This window comes from Stegodyphus dumicola, chromosome 4 (genome assembly GCF_044657685.1).
Source record: "Stegodyphus dumicola isolate Sdum_Otavi_A_Nest chromosome 4, ASM4465768v1".
Classification (NCBI taxonomy): domain Eukaryota; kingdom Metazoa; phylum Arthropoda; class Arachnida; order Araneae; family Eresidae; genus Stegodyphus; species Stegodyphus dumicola.
Genome location: NC_140771.1, coordinates 74,124,382 through 74,148,386, shown reverse-complemented (window position 1 = coordinate 74,148,386; position 24,005 = coordinate 74,124,382). Strand labels below are relative to the sequence as shown.

The following is a 24,005-nucleotide window of genomic DNA, read 5'->3' as shown; positions in this document are numbered from 1 at the left end:
ATATTTTTCAAGCAAAAACAAATCGTTTTACTGGTGCGTAAACGGGGAGAAAAACAGTAACGCATATAATATTATACATGCAGTTTTAATTTTTGCAGTACCAAGACTGGGCACGAAGCAAAGTTTTTGCAATTCTCCGACGTTTTTAAGCGAAAGCAGGTCGCAGTGCACATGGAGAGAAAAACAGTAATGCATCACATAATATCATCAGCATCATAAGGGTACAGCCCCGATCCTCGTAGTCGGCACAAGCCGGCCATATGACCAAAACGTGGGACTAACCAGAAAAAAACATAAAAGAAAAAAGCATACAAAGTCCAAAATCTGAGTCTCAGTGCCGAATTCCAGTTCTATCTTTATTCGTATTTATAATCTTAATTATTGCCTCTGCAAAATCTTTCAAATTTGAATAGTTCTTTTTAAAATCTTCCTTAAAATTCTTTCTGTAGTTCTCTCTTGCACTCCGGGTAAGCGTACATTCATCGACGTAGTGCCTGGCGGTCCCAAAAACTTATATTAAGCATTTATGATTATTCTATAGATAGAACCGATTAAAATAAGCCGGAAAACGCCCATGATTAGTCAGTATTTAATTTATATCAACATTAATTATAATACCCATCTTCTTGTTTAACTTTATATTTCTTATTATGTCCTTTTTATTATTAGACGACTCCCAGCAAATATTCTATTCTGTATAAATACAGATTTCCATTTCAGCAATGGTCTTTTTTCTTGAATCTTGGATATCAAAATTATCGGTCTCATCTCCCTGTGCCCCCCATTTTAGCATGGGTGTCCGCCCTATCATTTCTGACGATTCCACTGTGTGCATTCACACAGTGGTGCAATTTAACAATATGTTTTCTTTCAGCCTTTTTTTTTTAAAGTCTTTTATTTCGTTAATCAGTCAATTTTTATGATCTGATTGCTAGAGTGCCTGTAGTGCAGAGAGGGCATCAGTATAAATATTTATAAAATACCGAACTGTGAATTTTTTATTAATACAGTTCGAAGCCTCTCTCAATGCACATATTTCTGCTTGATAAACCGAATTCATTGATTTAAGTTTTATTCTAACATTGTCTTACTTACCACGAGCTGAGTTGCTATACCATCTGTTATATGACTATTAGCATTTGTATTCAATTGGTAGAGCATTCTCTTGTCGCTAGACCCAGCCAGAAATCTCTATAGAACATTAAACTTGTAGCGGAATTTATAAAGTTACTTCGGAAGATGGGTATTTGTGATCGATGGTTATTAAAGAGACCCTGTCAACACGTTGACTGTGACGAATGAGGATTTTAGAAATATTTTATTCATTGTGATTCTGAGTTTACAGAGAATGTTTCCTCTAGAACTCAGTGGTAACTTAGATATAAAAGGTTATTCAGATGCATTATACTGAACAATATCAACTGGGTGTATAATGTGCATCATATATGCTGTTCAGATATTTGCAGAGTTCCTGTGCATATTTGCTTGTCACATTCATAATAGTCACTTGTGCTATTGACTTTTCTACAGTTCGCTTACAATTCACTTATTTACAGTTCGCTTACAATTCACTTATTTACAGTTCGCTTACAATTCACTTATTTACAGTTCGCTTACAATTCACTTATGTATAGTCTGCCTGGAAACTGAAGGTGATGCTGAGAAATACAAATCAGTGTGGAGAAATGAAAATTTCTCCACTCCTTGACAATAAATTTCCACAGCGCTACCCACTTCCCCATCAATTCCAGAACCAACTGTAAGAACGACTATTTTGCCACCAGTAGGAATATCAAGATCATAAAATAATCCAAATCATGTCACTGGGCGAATAATATTATTCTTTTGTTGAAAGATGATTCTCTTAAATATTTTTGGTCCAATTTCAGTATCTATAATAATTTTATTAGCTAATAGAAACATTTTGTACTATAATTTGTACAAAATCGAGAGGGTCAGAACACGCGCAAGGACGCAGGCAATTTCAATCGAAACGGTTCTGAAGGCTCTTGTAATGGAAGCATCCAGCCTCTCTGCAGGGTGTCCAGTTTCACACTAATACGAAGTACCTCCTCTGCCCGGCAACCCCATGCTCTGACTCCATATATTTTAGGGATGACCACATTTCTAAATATCTCCCTCAGGGGACACTTTATATTGAAAGTAGCAACACTAAAACGATACCTATAAAATTTTAAAATGTTTTCTGTGATTCTATGAATATGCTTAAAATGTTCTGTAAAATTTAATTTGTTATCAACAATAATTCCTAGCTATTTCATATTTTCACCAAATTTGATACTTACCTTAAATTTCAATTTTGGGGGTATAGTCTTTTTCCCATTGTGAGGAAAAAAGTCCACAAGATGTTTTCTTTATTAAAATACATTTTCTCTCTGTCACTCCATTCTTTCAAATCATTGTCTACTTTTTTAAATACTTTCTCCATTTTTTCAAGATATTCTCCCTCCCATAACCAATATATCTTCGTCAAAACAGATAATCTCAAAACTCGAAATAGTGACTTTCTTCAGTAAATCATTAAAAAATAGGCCCCAGAGCAGAGGAGCTCTGCAAGAGCCTTGGAGGCTTCCTTTATAAATGTCAAACGCCAGATTCAAATTATCAGATGGACCCTTAAAAACCATCTTTCGCCTTTTAAAATAATCTTCTATAATTTCATAGATATTCTTAGTAATTCCAGTATTTTTCAAGTGTCGCATCCGAGAGAGTCATCTTACATTGTCGAAGGCACCCCTGGCGTCAAATGAAACCAGAGCCATATTATTGGTTTTTCTTTACGCTCTAATGCGAGATATGTTTCTATAAAGAGCCAACTGAGTTGACCTTCCCTTTCATATATATAATGTCCCTTTCACATACATTATGCATCATATAATACATATAATGTTCAATGTGCGCAATGCCGAGTATGTGTGCGATGCCGAGTTTGTGAAATTCTCTGATGTTTTTGAAGCGAAAATCGACCGCTGTATATACGAGGAGAAGAACATTATCGTATATTATATGAATTTCAGTATTTTCATAATTCGATAATAATAATAGCTTCATAAAATAAAAAAATCAATAGCATTCTATTTTCGAACGTGTGATAAAATTGTTGGAAAAAGAAACGATTAAAACAACAGCCAATTTTAGTGACCCCGCCTAAAAAGTAAATAAACAAAAGAAGTGCATCCCATATTATATGAAAATCAAACACACTTTTTAGAGATCTGAGTTCGAAAGTGTATTTATTTACTATTTCTATGCATGAACGAAAACTTATAAAAATAGGTTAGCTACAAAAAATTTTTGTATAGAGAAGTGGATACAGTTATATGTTTTCCTAGACGTATTTTTTTGTTCAAGAGAAGTGCTGAAAGTTTCGGTGATTAATGCACACGTACTAATGCGGAAGAGGCTAAATTTAAAATTTGATTGGAAAAGTTTCAAAATTTTCTTCAGTGTTGAAAAATTAATTTGTAAAAATCAGTCAGGAAGCAAGAGTTTTTAAAAACTAAAATAAAAGGGATAAAATGCCGCAGAACAGTTATCATAAAACATTTAATGTGCTGGGAAGTTAAAAATTAAAAACAAGTTGTTAACAGTGTGATTTGTTTGGTTTTCCAAATTATTCTTAAAATGAGTTTTTTCAACATTTATTATATTTTCATAAAATTCTATTCATCAAACGAGCCTTAAATTTTAATTTATAGCACCACTTACTTAAATGTGTTGAGTGAACCTACCAGGAAAAAATTAATTTTAATTCACTGATGTTTAATAATACGCTGATTTTATTTAAGATTTAAATTTTCTTGCATTCAAAAATGTTTCCAAATTATTATGCTTTTCATGTCAGAATAAGAGCAGATTCATTTAAATTTCTAAATATGCACATCCGCTGCTTATTAAACCCACTGGGTAATAAACTCAGCGGCTTATTACGTTCGTGCACTAAAACGAATATATACTAATCAATAGAAAAAATAGAAAAACGGCTATTTCTAAAACTCAGTTGACAAAATATTGATTCTACAATACTGACAAATACTGAACAAGTACCATAAATGAGCAGTAGAAAGATAAAATATGTATATGATACTATTTTATGTATGTAATATATAATTTTTTCCAGTAAAAGTAATTGTTCTTTTTCTTCCATAAAATTTACCAAACTGCTCCAAGATGGTTGCGGCAATATGTTAGCACTCGATTATTTTAACATAGCCGAAACGAGCAATTTTGGCGTTCCAAATCTGAATCACATCAGTGCACTTCTTTTGAACAGCATAGCTTTTGTGCAGCTTATTTTGTTTCTAAACAAAAGAGGCATAGTAGTAAACTTCAGCGCTTTGTGCATACCGTAAGTTGGCTTGCTTGCTTCTTGCAAATCTTCTGCAGGTCGCTTGCTTGCTCGGACGTTTGCTCTACCGATCTGTTGAGGTCAGCGATTTCGGTGTGATACCTCGATTTCAATGAAGAGAGTTCACTCCTCAGCTTGTTGCTGGAGTCGGACATGGACTGTTCGAGAGCGTCCACCTGGTCCTGGAGCTCACGGCTGGAAGAAAAAAGTGATTTTTCAATCAGTAAGAAAAAGGTAACTGTCACTTCAATGCCATGAGATTTAATTTCATTTATCGTTTGATGCATGTGCAGTTACATCGGCCAATGTCTTCCCGAAAAAGTCTCGAAGCCCACAAAATATGTGAACTTGAAACTTTGAAGATGTGTAACAAACGATTTGCATGGATTGAGGAGCATCGTTTCCATTAGAAAACAGTATTCTACCAAGCAATATTCTGGGAATTGTGCCAACGTGATACTTCCAAGGAGAAAACAAACTTAAGTCATCAACTTTTTACAACCGGAACAAAATGTTTCTAATTATAACAAATATGTCTCTACTTCTATCTCTATTAGTATTAAATAATACGGAATATCTGTGTATGTTCCTTGCATTGTGGAAAAGCTGTGACATGTAGAGACACCCAATTTTGCACACACATAGTCCTCCACCCGACCATTAAACCTTGAAGCTGAGATTTTAATTTTCAATTTATTTTTTAAAATTTGCTCCGCATTTTTGCGAATGAAAGAAACTTTTGATTAAAAAGTCAGCAATATAAAAGCTTGGTGTTATCATTCGGGAAAGTGTAAGATATTTATTTTTCAAGTTTAATCAGAAAACTCAGCAATATAAAGGACGTGTATTGATGCAATGCAAAATGCAAGATATTTGTCTTTCAAATTTAATAAAAGAACTCGTGAAGAGAAATGCGTTACCTCTGTTCAATATAATATATTTTTATTTCCTATGCGTGCCAGTTTACCTTTTAGCGAAGCGTGAGATATTTAATTTTTCTTCTAAATTTACTCTGCTATTAATTAACAAACTAATTGATTTAAAAGTAATAAACATAGAATCATTTCACTTATTATTAATTACTAGCTGAACGTGTGATACATCTTCTCTACTATTTAAATAATAAAGAATCTGTCTGTCTGTCTTTATTTTGTTTTTGTTCCGAGAAAACGGCGACTCTTAGAGCCACCCGGTTTTGAGCACCTGTAGTCCTCCACCCGAATGTGGGCAATTCTGAGCCGAGGTTTTGTATTTCAAATTTACTTTTATTTTTTTCATATTTTGAACGAATTGAATGAATTTTGGATTAACAAACTTCGCAATTAGAAAATAAGCAGTGGCTACAGTGTTCGAAATCAAATATTTCTATCTCCGCCGTGCCAGCCTGTTGCTATCCAGAAAAATGTAAGCCATCAATGCAGTATCTTTCAGTTTTAATCACAAAATGAGGATTTAAAACGCTGAGGATTTCTGGCACTGGAAATGTGTTGCCACTGCAAGAGATAAAATACTTTGATCTTCCACGCGTTAGACTGCACTGTATTCTCCATTGCGTTAGATTTTTAACTTTCAGATTTAATTTGTTTTTGGTTAACAAACGAAACAATTTAAGAGTAATAAATATCATTCGTAAGAAAATATTTTCTGCTCTTTAAGTCTGATCGATTTAAATCAAAATTCATTTAAATCATGGGATGTCTAATTAGAAATATTAAATATTATTTCGAAATGACACAACTTGGACTCCTTAAAATCATTATTAGCCTAAAAGAGCTGTTAGTCCTGAAACCCGAGTTTGTGATATTTGTCTTTAATGGTTTGTTTCACTTTTCATTCGAGTCGATTGCCAGTCCGGAAAACATAAAATTCTTTCCTATTGAATCTGTCTGTTACTAATTAAAATATAACTTATTTAAAAGCAATAGATGCAATTTTTAAGAAATTTATTTTTCAACTTTTTCTTGATTTAATTAAAAAGGCATTGAAATCATGATATATCTAATTACAAAACATAACATTCCCACGTATATTAGTCTAAACGCATATTCATCTAGTATGTATGAATATATGTATGCATTATGTGCGTCTGTACGTTCCTCGCATTGTGTAAAAACAGAATTGTGTAAATTCAGAGCCACCCAATTTTTAACGCATGTAATTTTTTATCGCACTTTGAAGTTCGAATTTGATTTTTCTTTTCCTCAAGTTTTATGCAAATCTTATTGAATATTTGGTGAATTTAATAAACTCAGCGATTTAAAACAAATGTGTTACCACTCGGAAAAGTGCAAGATTTAACCAATAAATTTCACATTTAACCAATAAATTTTGCAAGTTAAAAAAATGGATTGTCAGCTTTCGAAATAAAGTAATTTTAGCTTCCCCACGTAGTGTGTTGCCAATCGGCAAAGCCTGAGACATTTTGATTTTTCTTTCAAATTTAAATTCCTTAACTCAGAAATTTAAAATCAATAAACGTTGTTCTTCTTCTCTAATTATTTTTAATTACTAATTGTAACCTTGAAGTGATATTAGCTGAATGTATTAAAATCCTTATATGCATTCTTCTTTCTTATAATAACTACTTTAGGCTGCTCGCAGGGCAAACGGCTGTTTTCAGTAAATAAAGACTAAAATAAAATGACGTATTTTGACAATTCTCTTCTTCATCATATTTACTTTGAAAACAAGAACATTCTTATAACAAGAGCACGTTTAATTTTATATTAGCCAGCAGGCAATGTTGGCACACATACTTTCTGTGGAAAATTATTTCATATGTGTAAAATGTTCATGCTTTAATAAAAAAAATATTAAAAAGTGTGAAAATAAAAATTTCGAAGCTACACGAGCTACGAATTCGAAGAGGTTTCTTATGCATTGTAGTAGAATAATTATTTATAGGAATTACGGAAAAATCGCGTACTTTGCTTTAAATGTAACGATTATTTCTACGTATCTAAACGTTTTTTGACTTCTGACATTAAAAAACCTCCTCTAGGATCTTTCGAAAATTTTCCAGGCATTGCTTTTCTATGTGTTTATCACCATGCGTCTTGTTAACTATTATTACTGTACGAAACATTGCGACATCTCGCACTGATGCGCCTTTCTTAAAGAAAGATAGAAATTTTACAGTTACAGTTTCAGTTTATTTGAATACGGCAAAGCAAATGAGAGCTATTTACGTAAGGAAATGGATATCTTTGTGAAGAATACTCTTAGGAAACTGACTCTTTTTCGATTTACACCCTGAGAAAATAGTAAAAATGAACCATGCAGCCAATCTGTTCGTCTTAGACTGAGCCCGAGTCGCATTTCGCTTATTCAGTGATCTTAACCACTCGGCCCCTGGTGAGGCACTAGAGAGTTAGTCCTCTTGTCAGATGAATCCACAGGTAAAACATCCTATTGGAGCATGTAGCTTTTTTGAGGCTGAGCCAGAGAAGAATAGCCCAAAAAACAAAACATTAAGAACACTGAGTGCAGATGGATACTTGAAAGGAAATGCGACTTGATTGCAGTATTGTCATGTGCCGAAGGAATGAAAATTTTTCTGAAAGGCTTAAAATCAAGAGTATAGGTGTTAGGTATAAGTGCAGGGCCACTATTATTTACCTTGATTAAAGTAGGTATAGGCATCTTACTCTAGCTATTCAGATGAGGAACTCCTTCCTGGGGCCTATGGTGTCGTTTTGGTGCCGACTTATTTGTAACCGACAATATAAGTTTTGCTACCTCTGGTGGTGTCACTACTATTTGACCTGTCTACGGCATTATTGTAACTGTGTTCTACGGCATTATTGTAACATTTAATGGTACAGCATTCACATTAAATGTGTAAATACAATGAATGTATTCACATTCAATGAATGAAATCACATTCAATGTATGTACTTTACTTTTAATTACACCACTGAAAACTTAATCAGATTGAGCATTAGTTGTCTACAGTTGCATACAGGTCATTGGATATTTTACAATTTAAAAAATAAAATAAATAGATAAAAATTCAGTCAGTTTTTTCACATCTAATCATTTAAGCATTCACAGGTTACAATGGGATTACACTGATACTTTATTTATACGCAACGGTTACTATGTGATTACCCTAGTACTGAAATGCTAACATTTTTGGACAAGTGCGGTGAGTAATTCGTGAATTTGCGTCCATTTATAAAATGCTGGACCTTTAAGTCTGGACGCGGTGTTCATGCATTTTGTTCATATATGCTGTGTACACACACACAATGTTTACAATAGGATTACTGCTTGAAGTATACATTGTAGCAGACAGTTTTTACGACAGTGTTACTACTGCTTAAATATGACATGGAGAGTTTGTTCAGTTGTGTAGTGTATACATACAATGGTTACAACAGGATTACACTGATGCTGGAATTACCTGTTTTATATACCCAGTAGTTGCATCGAAATAGCATTATAACTAAAATAATATAACTAAATCCTAAGTGATGTAATTATATACTTGGGCAGGTGGAGCAATTACACTGCTTGAATTATATTGTATACACACACACATATTTGTCTACGGTTAAACGAAGAGAATAAATATCCTTCAAAATAGCAATGGATTTTAACTAGTTTAATACCAATATAAATAGCTACTTTCATGACACTCTAATTAAAAACAATAAAGGTTTTCTTATGAATTGCTCACAATATTTCTTTAAATGCTGTACCACTAATCTTACTATTCGGAAGGCATTCATCAATCCATCATTCGAGCAGAACGTACCGATGTAAAATTTAAAATTAGGCAAAAAAGTAACCTTAGTTTGGCGTGGATATGTTCAGGGAACAAAATCAAAGCAAATCAAAGCAAATCAAAAAATCAAAGCAAAACAAACAGAAAAAGGAATTGCAGACATTTTTTGTTTCTGAAGAAAAGGGATCCGTATATGATTGCCTCAAAACTGATAGAATTATAGAAAATCTACGTCAAAACAAGGTTTTGAAATGGTTGACTAAAACCGAAATTAATGGGTTTCGCGACATAACTTACTTCGCGATATTTCTCTGCAATGTGGCAACTTTCATCATGTATTTTAAGCTTATAATGGCAACTTTACTTCAGTTCAAAAACTTTATAATATTTTGATCACATTAATAGAATTGTTGATCTCAATCAACGATGCGTTTCTTATGTTTTCACATGCAAAAGTGCAAGAATTTAGTAATTCGATGACAATATTTGAATGGCAATATTAATAGTGATCGCATTAAGTGGCATCATTTACATATTGGTGAAAGCCAATGAAAAAGTAGAAGTGATAGTTCAAAATCATAAGATAGCGGATTAGTTAACGTAAGATACTTTACAAATTTGAATATAGCTCAATTTCTATTTAGAAGTCCTCTTCTCAAAGTATCCCATCTTTAAACAAATGTCTATATAGTATTCTCCTCTACTACCGACTTATCTAAAAAGCAATCAGAGAAAGTTTCAAATCAGGAAAAAAACATAAGAATGATTTAAAAAATAAACTTTATTTTAAATGTCCCAGAAACATAATATTTCTATATGAGAAAAAACTCCATTTCATTTCAAAGAGAGCGTGTTTTTATTCCAAAGAAGTTAATTCTTAGAGCTACGTAATATTTTTTCTGTTCCACGTGTGCTTAGGGATTCTAAAATAAGTTTCCTTACTCACGTGTTGACAGCTAAAATTTTGAACAGGCGTTCTATGCCAACATTCTTCAATGCTCGTTGTAACGCTCGGCTAATACTTAAAAGCGCACATAGAAAATCTTGAAATACATAAAATATTTCTGTAAGATATTTTAGTTTTTATAAAAATCCTGATGTACAACTTATAAAATATAAAATAAGGAAGGAAATAAAAGTTTAGGAACAAAAGTTAATATTAAAAAAAATTCCTCTTTTATACAAAATTTTTAAAGTTACATGCCCCAAGTACGATTTTAGAAAATAGGGAATTTTCTTGAGTCTGTTTTTCAAAAACACGAAATCAGACAATACTCTCTAATACTCATATTACTTCTAACAGACAATGAAATTACTAATGTGCTGTGATCATTAGTGTACAAAACATTCAGTAATGCTATTGGATAAAAAATCACTAGTGGGTGAAAGAAGATCAAAATATATTTATAAGGAATTTTCGACTTTCCCACTGAATGCTCTCGTAGCACGTTCAGCTGGTGTTCGGAAAAACTTTGTTTCGGATTCCGGTAAGGGCATAGCTGACATTTTGTGCTTCGAAAAAGAAAAAGCACCTAATATCTGTATAAATTCATGATAAGTTATCTTCACGAATCGTAAATAAAGTAAGAAATGCTCTTTTTTATAACTTTCGATATATATTTACTATGAAATAATGAAGAATCTATGCCTGTGCGGTCCTCACATTGTGGAAGAGCTCCTATATGTTGAACGCACATTCTGAACATTTTAAACGCACATTTTGAACGTATTTACTCCTCCAGAACATGTGCAACTTAAAGTTCGAATTCTGAGTTTCGAATTTGGTTTTATATTTATTTAATATTCTGTGAGACTTTAAGAAAATTTTGAATAAAATCTCAGCTATATAAAACTGTTTTTTGCAACCACTCAGCGCAAGATATTTATGGTCTGGTTTTGGTTATATGTGATTGTGACAGAACCTCGAGGGATATCTGCCTAAGGGAAGGCATGCCTTCGTGGAGGACTTTCTAAGGGAAACTGGTTTATATACAGTTACACATGGGGTACTTTAGGGGGCTAATCTACAAAAATATTAAATCCTTATGTTGCTTTCAGACAATGGTTTTTGTCGTCATAAAGCTTTGTGGGTTGAGGCATAAAAGCCATTAAACCCATTTACACCTGTTTAGCAGGGTTTAAACCACAGCCAATCAGGAAAGGGAAAAGTGCGCAAGCGTAAATGTGTAGCTGACTCAACGAAACTGTCGACTGAAGTTTGCATCGTTGTAAGTGGTCGGCTCTTATTCCAGGTGACATAAAGTGAGACGTTAGAACATTTAGGCGAAATCCTTAAACTAGTTTTTAATGTAGATATTTTGAGATTTATGTATTTTTACCTTGCCATGAAGTGAGAACTGAATTAATTGAATAATAAATCTATCTCTAATGAAATTCGAGGAAATAAGTTTAAATGAAATGCAGGAAAAATACGTATAATTTAATATTTCGTACAAGGAAGTCATGTTGTGTACAAATCAGATGTTTTAGATTTATTGTTATGCATGCGTCTTCGACGTTAGTTCGAACTTGACAGTCGTGGGATCAGGAGTATTATTTTGAAAGTTATGGAACCCAATAAGCATGGAATACGATAAAGGAATCAGTTCAAGTGAAGATGAGTTTGATTTTTCTTTGATGAAGAACGAAATTATGTCTGTGCATTGGTTACTTGACGACAGAGAGAAGGAAAGCAGTGATAAAAATAGCTATGAAGTAAGAAGTGTAAGAGCGCAAAAACTCGTGGTAATAGACAGTGAATGTGAAAACGATAGTGATTCAGCAGAGGAGATAGACAATTCAGAATGGATAACGTGCACAGAATCCGAAAAAATATCTCAAAGAGTATTGCTTGTATCCGGCGAACGAACCGCAGAAGAGCAAGTGTCTTCAGACATGAAAGAACCATTAGATTTATTTAAATTGTATACGAAATAATTTTTAAGTTAACTGTAAGAAATTCACCAAATATGCAGAAAATCGTGTCGAGTTCACCCGAAAGAAAGAGCCGACCTATAGAATGCCAAGATTAAGGATCATCCAGTGATAAAGTTTGTGTCGCAACTGATCTCTTCCAATGAAAAAACAACGTGAATGGTCTTTCAAAAATTTTCTATCCGTAGTTCAGTTTAACTATTCAAGGGCTCGGAAAGTTGCATTATCCAAGTTCTAACTTGTACATTTATAGGCGTCAATCCTAATTTGTCACAGTGTATAATATCTGAATATTCCTTTTGATAATCACAGTAAGATTGAAATTTGTCCAAAATAAAAAGGAACAAAAAGAAACCTTAGATTGACGTAGATTTTTTATTAAAATGTTTATCGATTTTGAGGACTATGAGACATAAGTCCATTTCCATCGACTTTTATTCAATGAAATCGAAACATGAATTTCGAAATTCAGAATTTGCATCGCATGTTGTACTTTCTAAAAGCGGTGTAAATGTTTGTGTAGTGCGTATGTTTATTGTTCGTAGCAATCATCCGAAGTGTCTAAATTCTTAGTAGACGTTAAGTGAATTATCTTTGAAGTAAGATCTAAGTCTAAAGTAACAACTGAAATCTGAGATGGATGTAAAGGACACTTTATTTAAAACTGAACAAGAACAGAGGGCACCATTTGTGCTTACAGCTCAGTTAGCCACTTGTGGCAAGATGACTTAAGTTACCAATAAGTGTAAAATTTAAATTCAAACAAACCGGTAGCCGAAGGCTACATAATCAGTTTAAGACGAAATTGGCTCAAAATTTAACCAGCGTGAATTTCAACTTTGGCAGCTATAATGCAAGACCGTAGACAAGAACTCTTGTCTAATACAACAGCTTCTAACATGGCTACGAGAGACAGACCACGCTCTGTCTTAATCTAAAAATCTTACCTTAAATACACGCCAACTAATTTGTATTCTGGCCGAAAAACGGAAAGACTGAAGTGACAGTATAGATATAAAACATAAATTAATTGGGTAATTAACGTAAAGGAACCTCCCAAATCACATGGCCATAATAAAGGACGAAAAGAAAAAGAAAAAAGTGAAATAATAGATATATATTTAGAAAGAGTGACATCTCAACTCTTGTTACAGCCAGTTTAAACTGGCTATTTTATTGTTTGCATATCGAAACGCCGGAGTAAATTTTATTTACTGAGAAGACAATGTACAAAAAATTTGCTTCTAGATGGAACAAAAGTTTCAGTAGCAGATTTACATAATTTGTAACAACATTAAATTTTGTGACAAATTATGTAAGCCTTCTTCTGAAACGTTAGAGATGCTTTGAATAGTATATGATGGTACATCGTTATCAAAAACATTTAAGTGCATGAGTAGTGATACCTCTTTAAATGCGGGCGCGAAAGCCTTGAAGATGAACCAAAGATAAGGTGCCCTTCAACTTCAAAGAATGAGGAAAATATGGAGAAAATTCGTTCTTTGGTAAAAGTTGATAGAACGATTCAGCAATTTTCAAAGATGCTTGGGATAAGCAAAGAAAGCTGGAGGTTAAGGTTAATTTTAATTGAAGATGAGGAAAGTTTGTGCTCGATTTGTGGCATGGATTTCGACAAAACAGGAAAAAAAAAAAAAAAAAAAGGTGAGGGGAAGCTTGCTGTGAAGATTTACTGATTACTGCAAGATAGGACTACAATTTTCTGAAGTTTATCATAGCGTTAGATGAGAACCGCTGTCTGCAAAACGACCTAGAAACAAAAAGATACAGTGCACAGTGGAAAGGACCGTCTACGCCCATCCCCCCAAAAAAGAGTGCACAGATGCCAAAATCAAAGATTAAGGTGATGATAATTGCATTTTTTGATTACAAAGGGCGTATTCATCCTGAATTTGTCCTTGAAAAGAAATCGATAAATCACTGTTTTTACGAGGAGGTGCTTTTTCGATTATGAAACAGGGAGAGTTAGGAAGGAACCTTCTGATGTTAGGCGATTGATGGTTTTGATGCGATATTTTGATTCGATTCCTATGTAATTGTAACTGATCCGATCCCTATGTAACTCTAACTGTATCGGACGCTATATAATTGTAACTTTTTGATCCTTCCAACAGTTTCGAGAAATTGAAGATACTGGAAAATTCTCTAGGATGGGGGGAAACTATATTACATCAGAGAGAGCATACTCTGCCCTCCTGGATCCATTGTTCTGTATTAGTCTACCTGAAGCGGCCTTAGAAGGACTTTACTCATGACAACCGGAAAACAACGTGGATATCACATGTTAATCGCGGCGATCAGCAGCAGTTGGAGCAGTTTTTAGTTTAGTTCAGGGTACTGAGAGATCACTAAATGAGCTTACGCATTTTAAGGTTTTTGTACTGTCCTGTGTTCAATGTTCTTAGTACTTTCAAGTGGTAACTTTTGATTGTTATCTGTCTTACTGAGAAGAGCTGTACGAGTATTATTGTGTTAAAAGTTCCAGAACTGTAAAGTACGTTTTATTGGAGGAGGGAATAAATTTCATTAAGCAATGATCGATTCTATATGCATTTATTCGTAACAATTCTTTCTTAATGTGAATTTTATTTTCATTGTTTACATGAAAAGTTAACTTTGCCAAACTCGATTTTGCCTGTGCGGAATATGTTAATGACACAACCCACGCGTTCGCAGGGGTTCACTGTAGACATAAATTTTAGTAACACAGATTTTTCAAAAGTAGCAACTTGATGAAAATCGCAGCACGGGCCTCGAGTAAGAATAAAATTTCAAGTGTGTGTATTTAATTATGGCAAAGCATACTAGGGCTATCTTCCTAAGTGGAGGGATGCCTTCGTGGAGGTCTTTCCAAGGGAAACTGTTTCGTATACACGTTACACATGAGGAAAACCACGAAAACACCCATGCAGCCAGCCCGTTCGCGGGATTCGAACCTCGGACCGAACAACCAGTGTTCAGCGACTTTACCGCTCGGCCGCTGGTGGGCAATAAAATTTCAAGAAACACTGAGTTGTAAGTTCAGATTATGAGTAGTTATAAGCAGTTATCCGTTTCTTAGTTTGCTGAAGGAAATTTAATGTATCATGTTTAGATGTTTATCTGTGTTAATTTAAGGTAATCTTCCACCTCTTCATTTACTTTGATTTGAAACAGTTCGGAAAACTGTAAAATATTTGAGCTATTTTTTATGAAATTACTAAATTGCGCAAAGGAAACTCAAGATTCAAGGATCTTAATACGTAGTTTCATCTACTAAATTTCACTTTTATTTTCTTAATAAATACCAGTGTATTTCTGAAAACTGTACGATTAAACTGGTTTTTCATTAAATGCAGATTTCAAGTTTTGCTTTTATTAAAAGCTTTTAAATAATATAAATTCCATCACGCCACGACACCCCTATTTTTATAAGAACAATTTGAGATTTTAAAGATTCACCTAATCTCTACTGAAAAATAATTCATCGTTAATCAATGCAACAAATTACTTCAGTGTAAAAACAGCTAAAGAATTACATTATGTCGTTTCCAATACAATACAATAATTCAGTGCATGAATCTGTGTCCAAATCGTTGTCTGTCTAATAGTTTTCCACATTTTATTGTATTCCGATATCAGATTCTGCAGGTCCTTCATATAGTTTAGTGGAAAAAAGCATTGACATGAATTATGCATGTAAATCAAAAATAAACTATATAAAATCTATAAAAAATACTAAAATAATACTGAAAACACAAGTAAATAGCAAGTTTTAATTTGTTTCTAACTGTTCAACAAAAAAAAATGTTTCTAACTGTAAAGCATTGTAAAAGTGTGTAAAAAATTTGAAAAAATTGCTAACTGTTGCGGTTTGTGGAAATAGATGTTGCAAATTACTAAGGATTGTAAAAAATCGAAAAAACGTTTTTGAAATAAAGATCAAAATTTTTTGAAGTAAAATGAACTTAATTTTAAATTTGAAAAATTAAAAATTAAAAAAAAAATGTAAAGAAATTTTTTGTATTAGTCTGAATTTATAAAAACTGCATTTCTACAAGTTTTATGAAACATTTACTAAATACTGGCCAAAAGTAAGGAAAATTAGAAAAAGATAAAAATCTTCACTCAATTCGGGCTATAATTGAGTCTTTTAAAAAGAGTTGGCTCTTCATTAGTTAAAGGAAAGAATCCAGTATTGATTAAATATACATGTTTAACAATTATTAATTAATTAATTAATTATACTTGTAAATATTAATTAATAATTAATTAATATTTACAAGTGTAATCCATCAACTCTTCAAAATCCTCTATTACCCTCCAGTTAAAGGTTTAAGATAATGTTATCATACCAAAAAGAGTCAAAAAATTAAAAAGAAAAGTTAATGCCTGGCTTTTGAATATAGAAATTAATAAATTGTGTTTGGACCTGGTTATTAACTTGATCATTAATTAGCTTTATTATTTCTTCCTTTAAATCTTCTATTTCAGTACATATATTTTTTATTCTAATTATTTAGCTGTAAAAAGTGTTACCTATTATTTTTCTAGATATATTAGAGTTCCAATTAGTTAGCTTAATAGTATCAAACTGGAAATTCTCCTTTATCATATAATTTAATTTTGCTGTGTTTAATAATGAGCAGGTCTTATCTTTATTATTAGTTCTACTAAGTGTTGAACTATTTGGGTAAATTTTGAATTATTCAAAAGCAGAATTATTATTGAAAGTTAAATCATCAGTGTATCTAAATGTATTTGTAAATAACTTTACATTCTTATTCAAACTTAGTTGGAATTTATATTCATTAGCTAAAAGAAATGGTTTATATATTTGTTTAGAACTGTTTTCTCCCATTGGAATTCCTTTTACCTGCTGAAAGATCTTATTATTCAATTTAATGTAGTAATTTAATAATGCGCAATACAGGTAAGTTTTTCATCTTTCAATTCAAAGGATGTTAAGCATGTCAGGAAAAAGTTGTGGGAGTTGCATTAAACAAGTAAACATTTCTTCCAACGGTAGAGAACTATAAAGGTAAAACTATAAAGTCATAGCAGTTAATGTTCTTGATTTCTAAACTTTTCAATTTGTTGAGACCTGGAGTATTATTATAAATAATCCAACTATAGATGTGCTGCTTGTTAATTGTTGATGAATTAAAATACAGATTTTTTGAAGTTTAATTGTAAATATGTAATCTATATTCTTTTTATAATTATTTGCATCATTTGCTATAAATCTAAATTTGAGTGGTGATTTATGAAATTTAGGAAGAGCATAAAGATTTGCTAATCTATTGTAGTTAGATGCTTGTAAAATTTGTAGCTTCTTATGAATTGCATTTAGCTTTTTTGCAATGACATTTTCTTGTGTATTGGTAAGTTTGTAAGTTTGTAAGTAATGGCATTATTCAGTATGGCATTATTCAATTAATGAGATATTAAAAAATTTTCAAATAATGCTGAAATTATTACTGGCTTTGTCAATTTTGGCGATTATGAATTTTTGTTTCAAATCTTGCAATAGAGGATTGAGAAAATTCCATGGTAAATTGTTGTTAAATTCAATCCTTCGAATTCTTTGCTTCAATTCTTCTAACACTTCATGTTTCCAAGTCATAAAGGCAGACTTTGGAATATTTAATTTGTAACTAGTTTTAACTATGAACTCGTCGAGATGTTTTTCGGAACTTCTAAAATTGTAATTTTTGTCAATTTTTAATACTGGTCTAAATTTTGTGCCTTTTTTCCTCAAATTTCTTAAAAGTTGTTTTCGAACTATTGTTAAATTGCCTGTAACAATATGTTTATGAAATTCGTCTACGTAGTCTTTGTATTGAAGCTCTTTGCAGTATAGCATGGCAGTATAGTACTGTAGAAGCTAAGCATGGTGGTGAATCAGCAGTTTGCTAAGAGGTTTTTGATATTTGAAAGCTAGTGAGATTTGTACTTTAGTAGCTGGAAATGGTTGTTGACATTTTCTGAAAATTTTGTTGGACTGAATATTGTCATAGTTTGGATGTAGGAAGTTGATTTTGCAGTAATATTTATTGTACTTGTTATTGATAGAGAATTTATAATTGCAAAAGTCTGTAACAAGGTTTTTGATAATATTGTGTCCGGTAAAATGCTGTTAACAAATTTTATAAGAATCATTAAGAATTTGTGCTTACAAGTTTGCAACGAAGTAATGATATTTTTGGTTACAACCTCGAGCATAATCTTTTATTTTTACTATTTTATTTAGTCATCTTGAATTAATGTGGGCTTCATGAAAGAAATTTGAAGGCCGCGTACAACAGACTAGCTGCGGCTCGGGAAATGTTATTCTAGAGTGAAAAGAATGTTAATATGATATCATGTTTTGGATGTAGTGCAAAAGAAACAATGTCAGCTTTCCCAACAATGTGCAAAAATATTGGTCACTTAATCAAACAGTGAACTCTCTAAAAACCGATTCTTTTTAATACACCATACTTTCAATCTCTTCAAAAAAGGAGTTTGGCAAGCGTGTTATCCACCTCCCCCCTCGAAAAAAAGAATTACATCAGCTTCTCTCTTTCTTTTTTCTTTTCTTTAACCATCTGTCACTACCTATCGCACATCTTTTGGCACAAATGCGACCAAAATGAATGTGCGCCAACTTTTAATGATTACGAGTTCTGAGAACAAGAAACAATAACATTCAACTGTTACTAAATTAATTTTGCTTTATGTCTTTTTGTGGCCAAATAAAAAATATTCTATGCATGTTCTAAATTTTAGTGCTTATAAAATATGTCAGTATATTGTCAAAAGTATACATATCATTGTTATATAATTAAACACAAATGCAATCTAACACCATAATTTTAAAATCTATATGAATAAGTAAAGAAGAATGAATGTCCGTATATTGGTAATTCATACAAATCTACAGTTTTTGTCCGATCTTGATGAAAATTTGGCACATTTGACCTTTAAAGCAAGAGGAAAGTCACCTTCCACATAAAATTTCGAAAAAAAAAGTCCACGGATCTATACTATTTTTGTATACAAATTATGTGTGAATTTAATGAATTTTTGATTACAAACTCAGCGATTTAAAAGCTTTGTGTTATCACTCTGCAAAGCGTAGGCAAACGCAATGCATTTCCACATTTTAAAATAAAAATGGATATATATCTCATGATATATATCCATTGTATTTAAATGTAAAATACTTTTATGAAATGATAGTAGCTACTCTGATCAAAATCTTTTTTATTTTCTACAATAATAATTTTAGACGGCTGGTTATAAAAAAGAAAAGTATATATATAATGATTTTGATGAATACAGGTACAGTTAGTTCACAGAAATTTAGTTAGTAAATAATAATAATTAGTAATTAATGTTCACATTGGGTAAAATGTATGTTTAATTAATAATCAATTAGTAATAAATAATAATTGAAATAAATCTCTGTTGTTTTTAAATCGCTTAGTTTGTTAGCTATTAGTATGATAAATTTGAAATAAAAATTAAATATTATCTTGCTCGTTCTTTGCTGAACAACGACCCCACTGCTGCCTGGACGATAAAACTATTTAATTCGGGCAGCGGAAAACAATCTTTTGAGTTGACAGTTTTTTTTTTCATGAAATTCGAAAGAGAAACATATTGCGTTTTGCTGAATAGTAACAATTGACTTTCAAATTGCTGAGTTTTTGAATCAGTGTGAAATATAAAAAAGTCTTACGTTTTGCAAAGTGGTATTGCAATATTTTTAAACTGCTTAGTTTTTATTAAAAAGTTTCTTAAATTCGCTCCAAATATGAAATATAAAGCAAATTAGAAATTCAAAATTCGAGCTTCGTGGAGCACATGTTTGTGTGGAGAACTTGCATGTGTTCAAAAGTGAGTGTTTGTGTGGCCGTTTTTCCACAATGTAGGGATCACACGTACATGCATATACATACATATTCATCACTATTTAATAGTAGGATTTAGGATTAAACTTGTTGCTATGATTCATTTTAATAACCTTGTTACTATATCAAAGTAAATATTTAGCATATTATTAAAATCAGCCTTCAGTGCTTTGAAACCAAAACTGCAGTAAAGATTGATTATGTTATATATTTTTTACTAATAGAGCATAGCATTTTTATTAACTGAATTTTTCACTTTTTCGTATATCTTTGGAAAAGAACATTTAAGAATTGAGGAAAAGAGTCTTAGAAATTTCTTTCCTTAATCTTAATTGAAAAACTTTAAAATTATAAATCTTTAATAGTCAACATCTAAATATTTATAAATGCTTTTTGTTAGCAAATAAAATAATAATTTACCTATAAAATTTATGTTTTAAATATAAAAGAATAATTTATTTGAGAGTTTCATTATTCAACAAAAATGGGTATAACATTTTCCTTTATTTACACTAGGTGCATAAAATGGGGATAATATCTGCAACAAAATATTTGTACGTTACTTTATTCTTTTTATTACTCTAAAACTGTTGACAGTATTCAGTTATGGGCAATAGGATTTCTACCGCTCAATGTAGTCTCCGCCTTCCCTGAATGCTGTGGCCTGGTTTTTATAGAATTTTACGTTCCCTAAATTCTGTTGTTTGGTTCGGCCGCCTTGGTAGCATCGATCATGATGACGTTGATTCTATCAAGAGTAGTGCGGTAATTTTATTTCGAGGAAAAGTAAAGTAAAATTTGCTGGGAATTCGTTACATTACAATACGATAATACATAATACATTTTTAGGGGAACTTTTCATTTATAAACCAGCAAAATTTAGAAATGTTTCTTACTTTGTTAATTTAAATTTATATTATCATATAATTTGGCACTGTTTTTATTCCTTATTCTCTACAGATTTTCTTCATTAAGTGGTCAGAATCTTTTTTTTTTAGTCCAGAAGGTGTAGTCTGATCTCGAAACAACGATTTTGCGTTGATTCACTTTAAATGTCGTTCCCTATCAATACTTTGTTCACTTTTCATTCGACTCTGTTTCCATTAAATAAACTGTAAATTCCATTAAATATCTTTCTGATTTAACGGAAACGTTCAAAATAGATATAATATACCTATAGTAAATTTCATTATTTTAACGATATTATCGTTGAAATGATATGATACCTGAAAACGATAAAACGATATTATCGTTGAAATGATATGATACCTGAAATTTTTCGCGATTACAATACTTCTTTTATTTATGTAAGGAAATAAAAATCCCATTCCGGCCTGCAACAAAATTTTACAGAAGGGGAAAACAAAATGATATGGTTTATTACAACTGTTTTTGGAAAAAAAAAAAAAAAAAAAAAAAAAAAAAAAAAACATATAGTCTATTTCTCCCCCCTCCCTTTTTATGTTAAAGATTTGATTTTCTCACCTCTTTTCTCTCCAGCGGGAAGACGTTGGACCATTAGTCGGTGAAAGTCTGCCTCCTATTTTTCGTTTGCTTCTCGTAGTATCCAGATCGCCCTCGTTGCTCAGGGGGGCCGTAGGTTTGGGAAGAGTCCAGAAAGACGCATCATCATACAGACACAGATCCTTGGACCTGGTAGTCTCCTCAGTATTCCTGGACAACTTGTTCCTGTTGGATTCCTCTGCGCTGCGCGCCAGCATTTTCTGTTTCCGCTGCTCAATTCTGCTGTTGATGACATCTTGCACCTCTTCATCCAAAGCATACGAGGAGTTCAGAGTGGTGCTAAGTTTACTTTCGAATGTCGAATCTCTGATGATGTCTTTCAAAGAAGATGGAACAGAAGTTTGTCTGGTGAATCCTCGGGCTTCCCTTGTGTTACCACTGCTGTCGCCGCCTGGAGCGGGAGAGGAGGTCAAGTTGGAACCGGAAAATGTCGTGAATGCCAGATCGGGCCTGTCAGAGCGGAGCTGGGTCTTGGACAGTGACTCGGAGTATCGTTTTTCAATGTCCGACAATGTGTCCGAGTACAAGCCAGTACCGTATCGATAATTGTCATTGTAGATGGAAGTGTATGGTCTTCGCCAAGTGCTTGCACCTCTAGGAGCCATCACAACAAAAGCGTTGTTTAGGTTTGGTTTTGGTTTCTAGGATAGACACTGACGATAAGTAAGATTTCGCTCGTTTTGACCCTGAGCTCCAAATTACGTCTTGGCCCGATACTCCAATTCTCCGCGCTGCCAGGAATTTTCTTCCTCCTCCTCCTTCTTTTCTCTTTTGCTATTTTGTTGTGCAACTAACGTATACTTTGTCGCACACCGCGTACGAACTCCAGAGTCGAATATTTATCGCGCACCTTGGCATCGTTGGCTTAACTGAGACTGTTTGTTTCAGAATAGCAGTTTCAGATATATTCAATGTCAACCCAAATTTATGTTGTCAGTAATAATGTTGAAAGTTTCTTATCAGCTTTAATTAATTTTTATGTATATTTACTGAGAAACAGATTTGAAAGTAAAAAGAATCTTGTGTAATTACATTTTGCTTTTATCTCGTCCTTACCCACGGATTATAAATTTACCGATTTTTTCAGTTGAAATTAATTCGATAAAATTGTCATTGAAAACAAGTTTACCGTTAATTTACATGTACCTTTTCCTTTTTTAAAAAATTCTTTTTAACAAATATCAAAGTAAATAATGCAATTGCAGAAGTTTTCTTCAAAATTTATCAGGCGCTATAAAACGTGTGAAAATAAATTAAATTCTGAGTATAAAACATAAAATTATGTATCATAAAAATAAAAACGTATAAAAATATTCTAATAGGGTAAAATAGTTTCATCTTTATTGGAAATTGAAGCATTTCCTTTATCACTTCTATCAAATAATGAAGAATCTGTTTCTATGTTCCTCGCACTGCTGAAGGGCTAATAGTCTCGAAATGAAACTTTGTGTCGATTCATTATATAAATGCGTCGTATCACTTTTCATTCGAGTTTGTTGCCATTCGGCAAAACGCAAGATATTCATTTTCCAGATTGAACCTGTCTCTTGTGGATTAACAAATTAAGCTGCTTGAAAGTAATAGTTGCAGTTCTTAAGCATATATTTCTTACTTTTGAATCGGATTGATTTAAGTAATAAAATGTTTTTAATTCATGATCTGTCTAATTAAAAAATATTCAGTATTTTCAGGTAATGACGTTTTATATTTATTATTATTTATTTCGTATTTTGTAAAACTTTAATAAATTTTTGATTAGCAAAATCAACGATTTGAAAGTGAGCAGTGACAACACTGTACGAAACAAAACATCTTTATCTCTAGCGCAAGAGATTGTCTATCGGAAATTCTAAATATATGCTGTTTTTAAATATTTTGTGATTTTGCTGTTGATTCTAATTTTATATGGCGTAAGTGCGATGAACGTGAAATTTAATATATAAAGTTAACATACAAAACGTTAATAATAAAAGAAAAAAAAAGTTTTCCAATCCATCCTGTTAAGAAAACTGAACATTGATTTAACAAACTGAGAAAAGACTGAAAAAAAATGGAAAAATATATCTCAACGCTTAACGCTGCACCGGGAATTCTTAACTTATGCTCTTAGTATGCTTTTAAAATTTTTGTGAATTTGCCGTTGAATTGTAAATGACCTAAGTGTGAAGGAAACGGTGTTTAATAATAAAGCTAAATAGGTAAAAAAAAAAAAAAAAAAAAAAAAAAAAAAGGATTAGCAGGCGTGAGTGCAACAGCAGACTGGTAGACTGCGAGTTCGGGGGCAGCGTATAAAACCTTGACAAACCCTTTTAGGCTACCCTTGAAATCTAAAACCTTCAGATTTTTTGCCCAAAGAGGCGTTAGCTTAGAAGGGCTATTAGCCTCGAAGCGGCATTATGCGACGAATCACTAAAAGCGTTGAATCGCTTTTCAAATTCTTGTCACCAAACATTATCTCCCTGTATTGTATTTAAAGAAATTCAATAATAAAGAATCTGCATAAATGTATGTATGTATGCTTCTAGCACTGTGAAAAAACAAGGCTACATAGAGC

General features: G+C 32.3%; 1 protein-coding gene across 2 annotated transcripts in view; it reads right to left on the bottom strand.

Moving 5' to 3' along the window:
* The window catches only part of LOC118193208 (uncharacterized), a 31,469-nt gene extending 9,223 nt beyond the window's left edge, over positions 1-22,246 (bottom strand). The window contains exons 1-2 of one of the 2 annotated variants that reach the window (XM_085815088.1): positions 21,413-22,246; positions 4,369-4,564 (exon numbers count right to left, since the gene is read on the bottom strand). In XM_085815088.1, the coding sequence (XP_085671214.1) occupies positions 4,369-4,564; positions 21,413-22,056 (840 nt within the window). In that variant the 5' untranslated portion in view covers positions 22,057-22,246. The remainder of the gene's footprint in view (positions 1-4,368; positions 4,565-21,412) is intronic. The other variant, XM_035364259.2, reaches the window with a different exon arrangement.
* Positions 22,247-24,005: the final 1,759 nt, after the last annotated feature.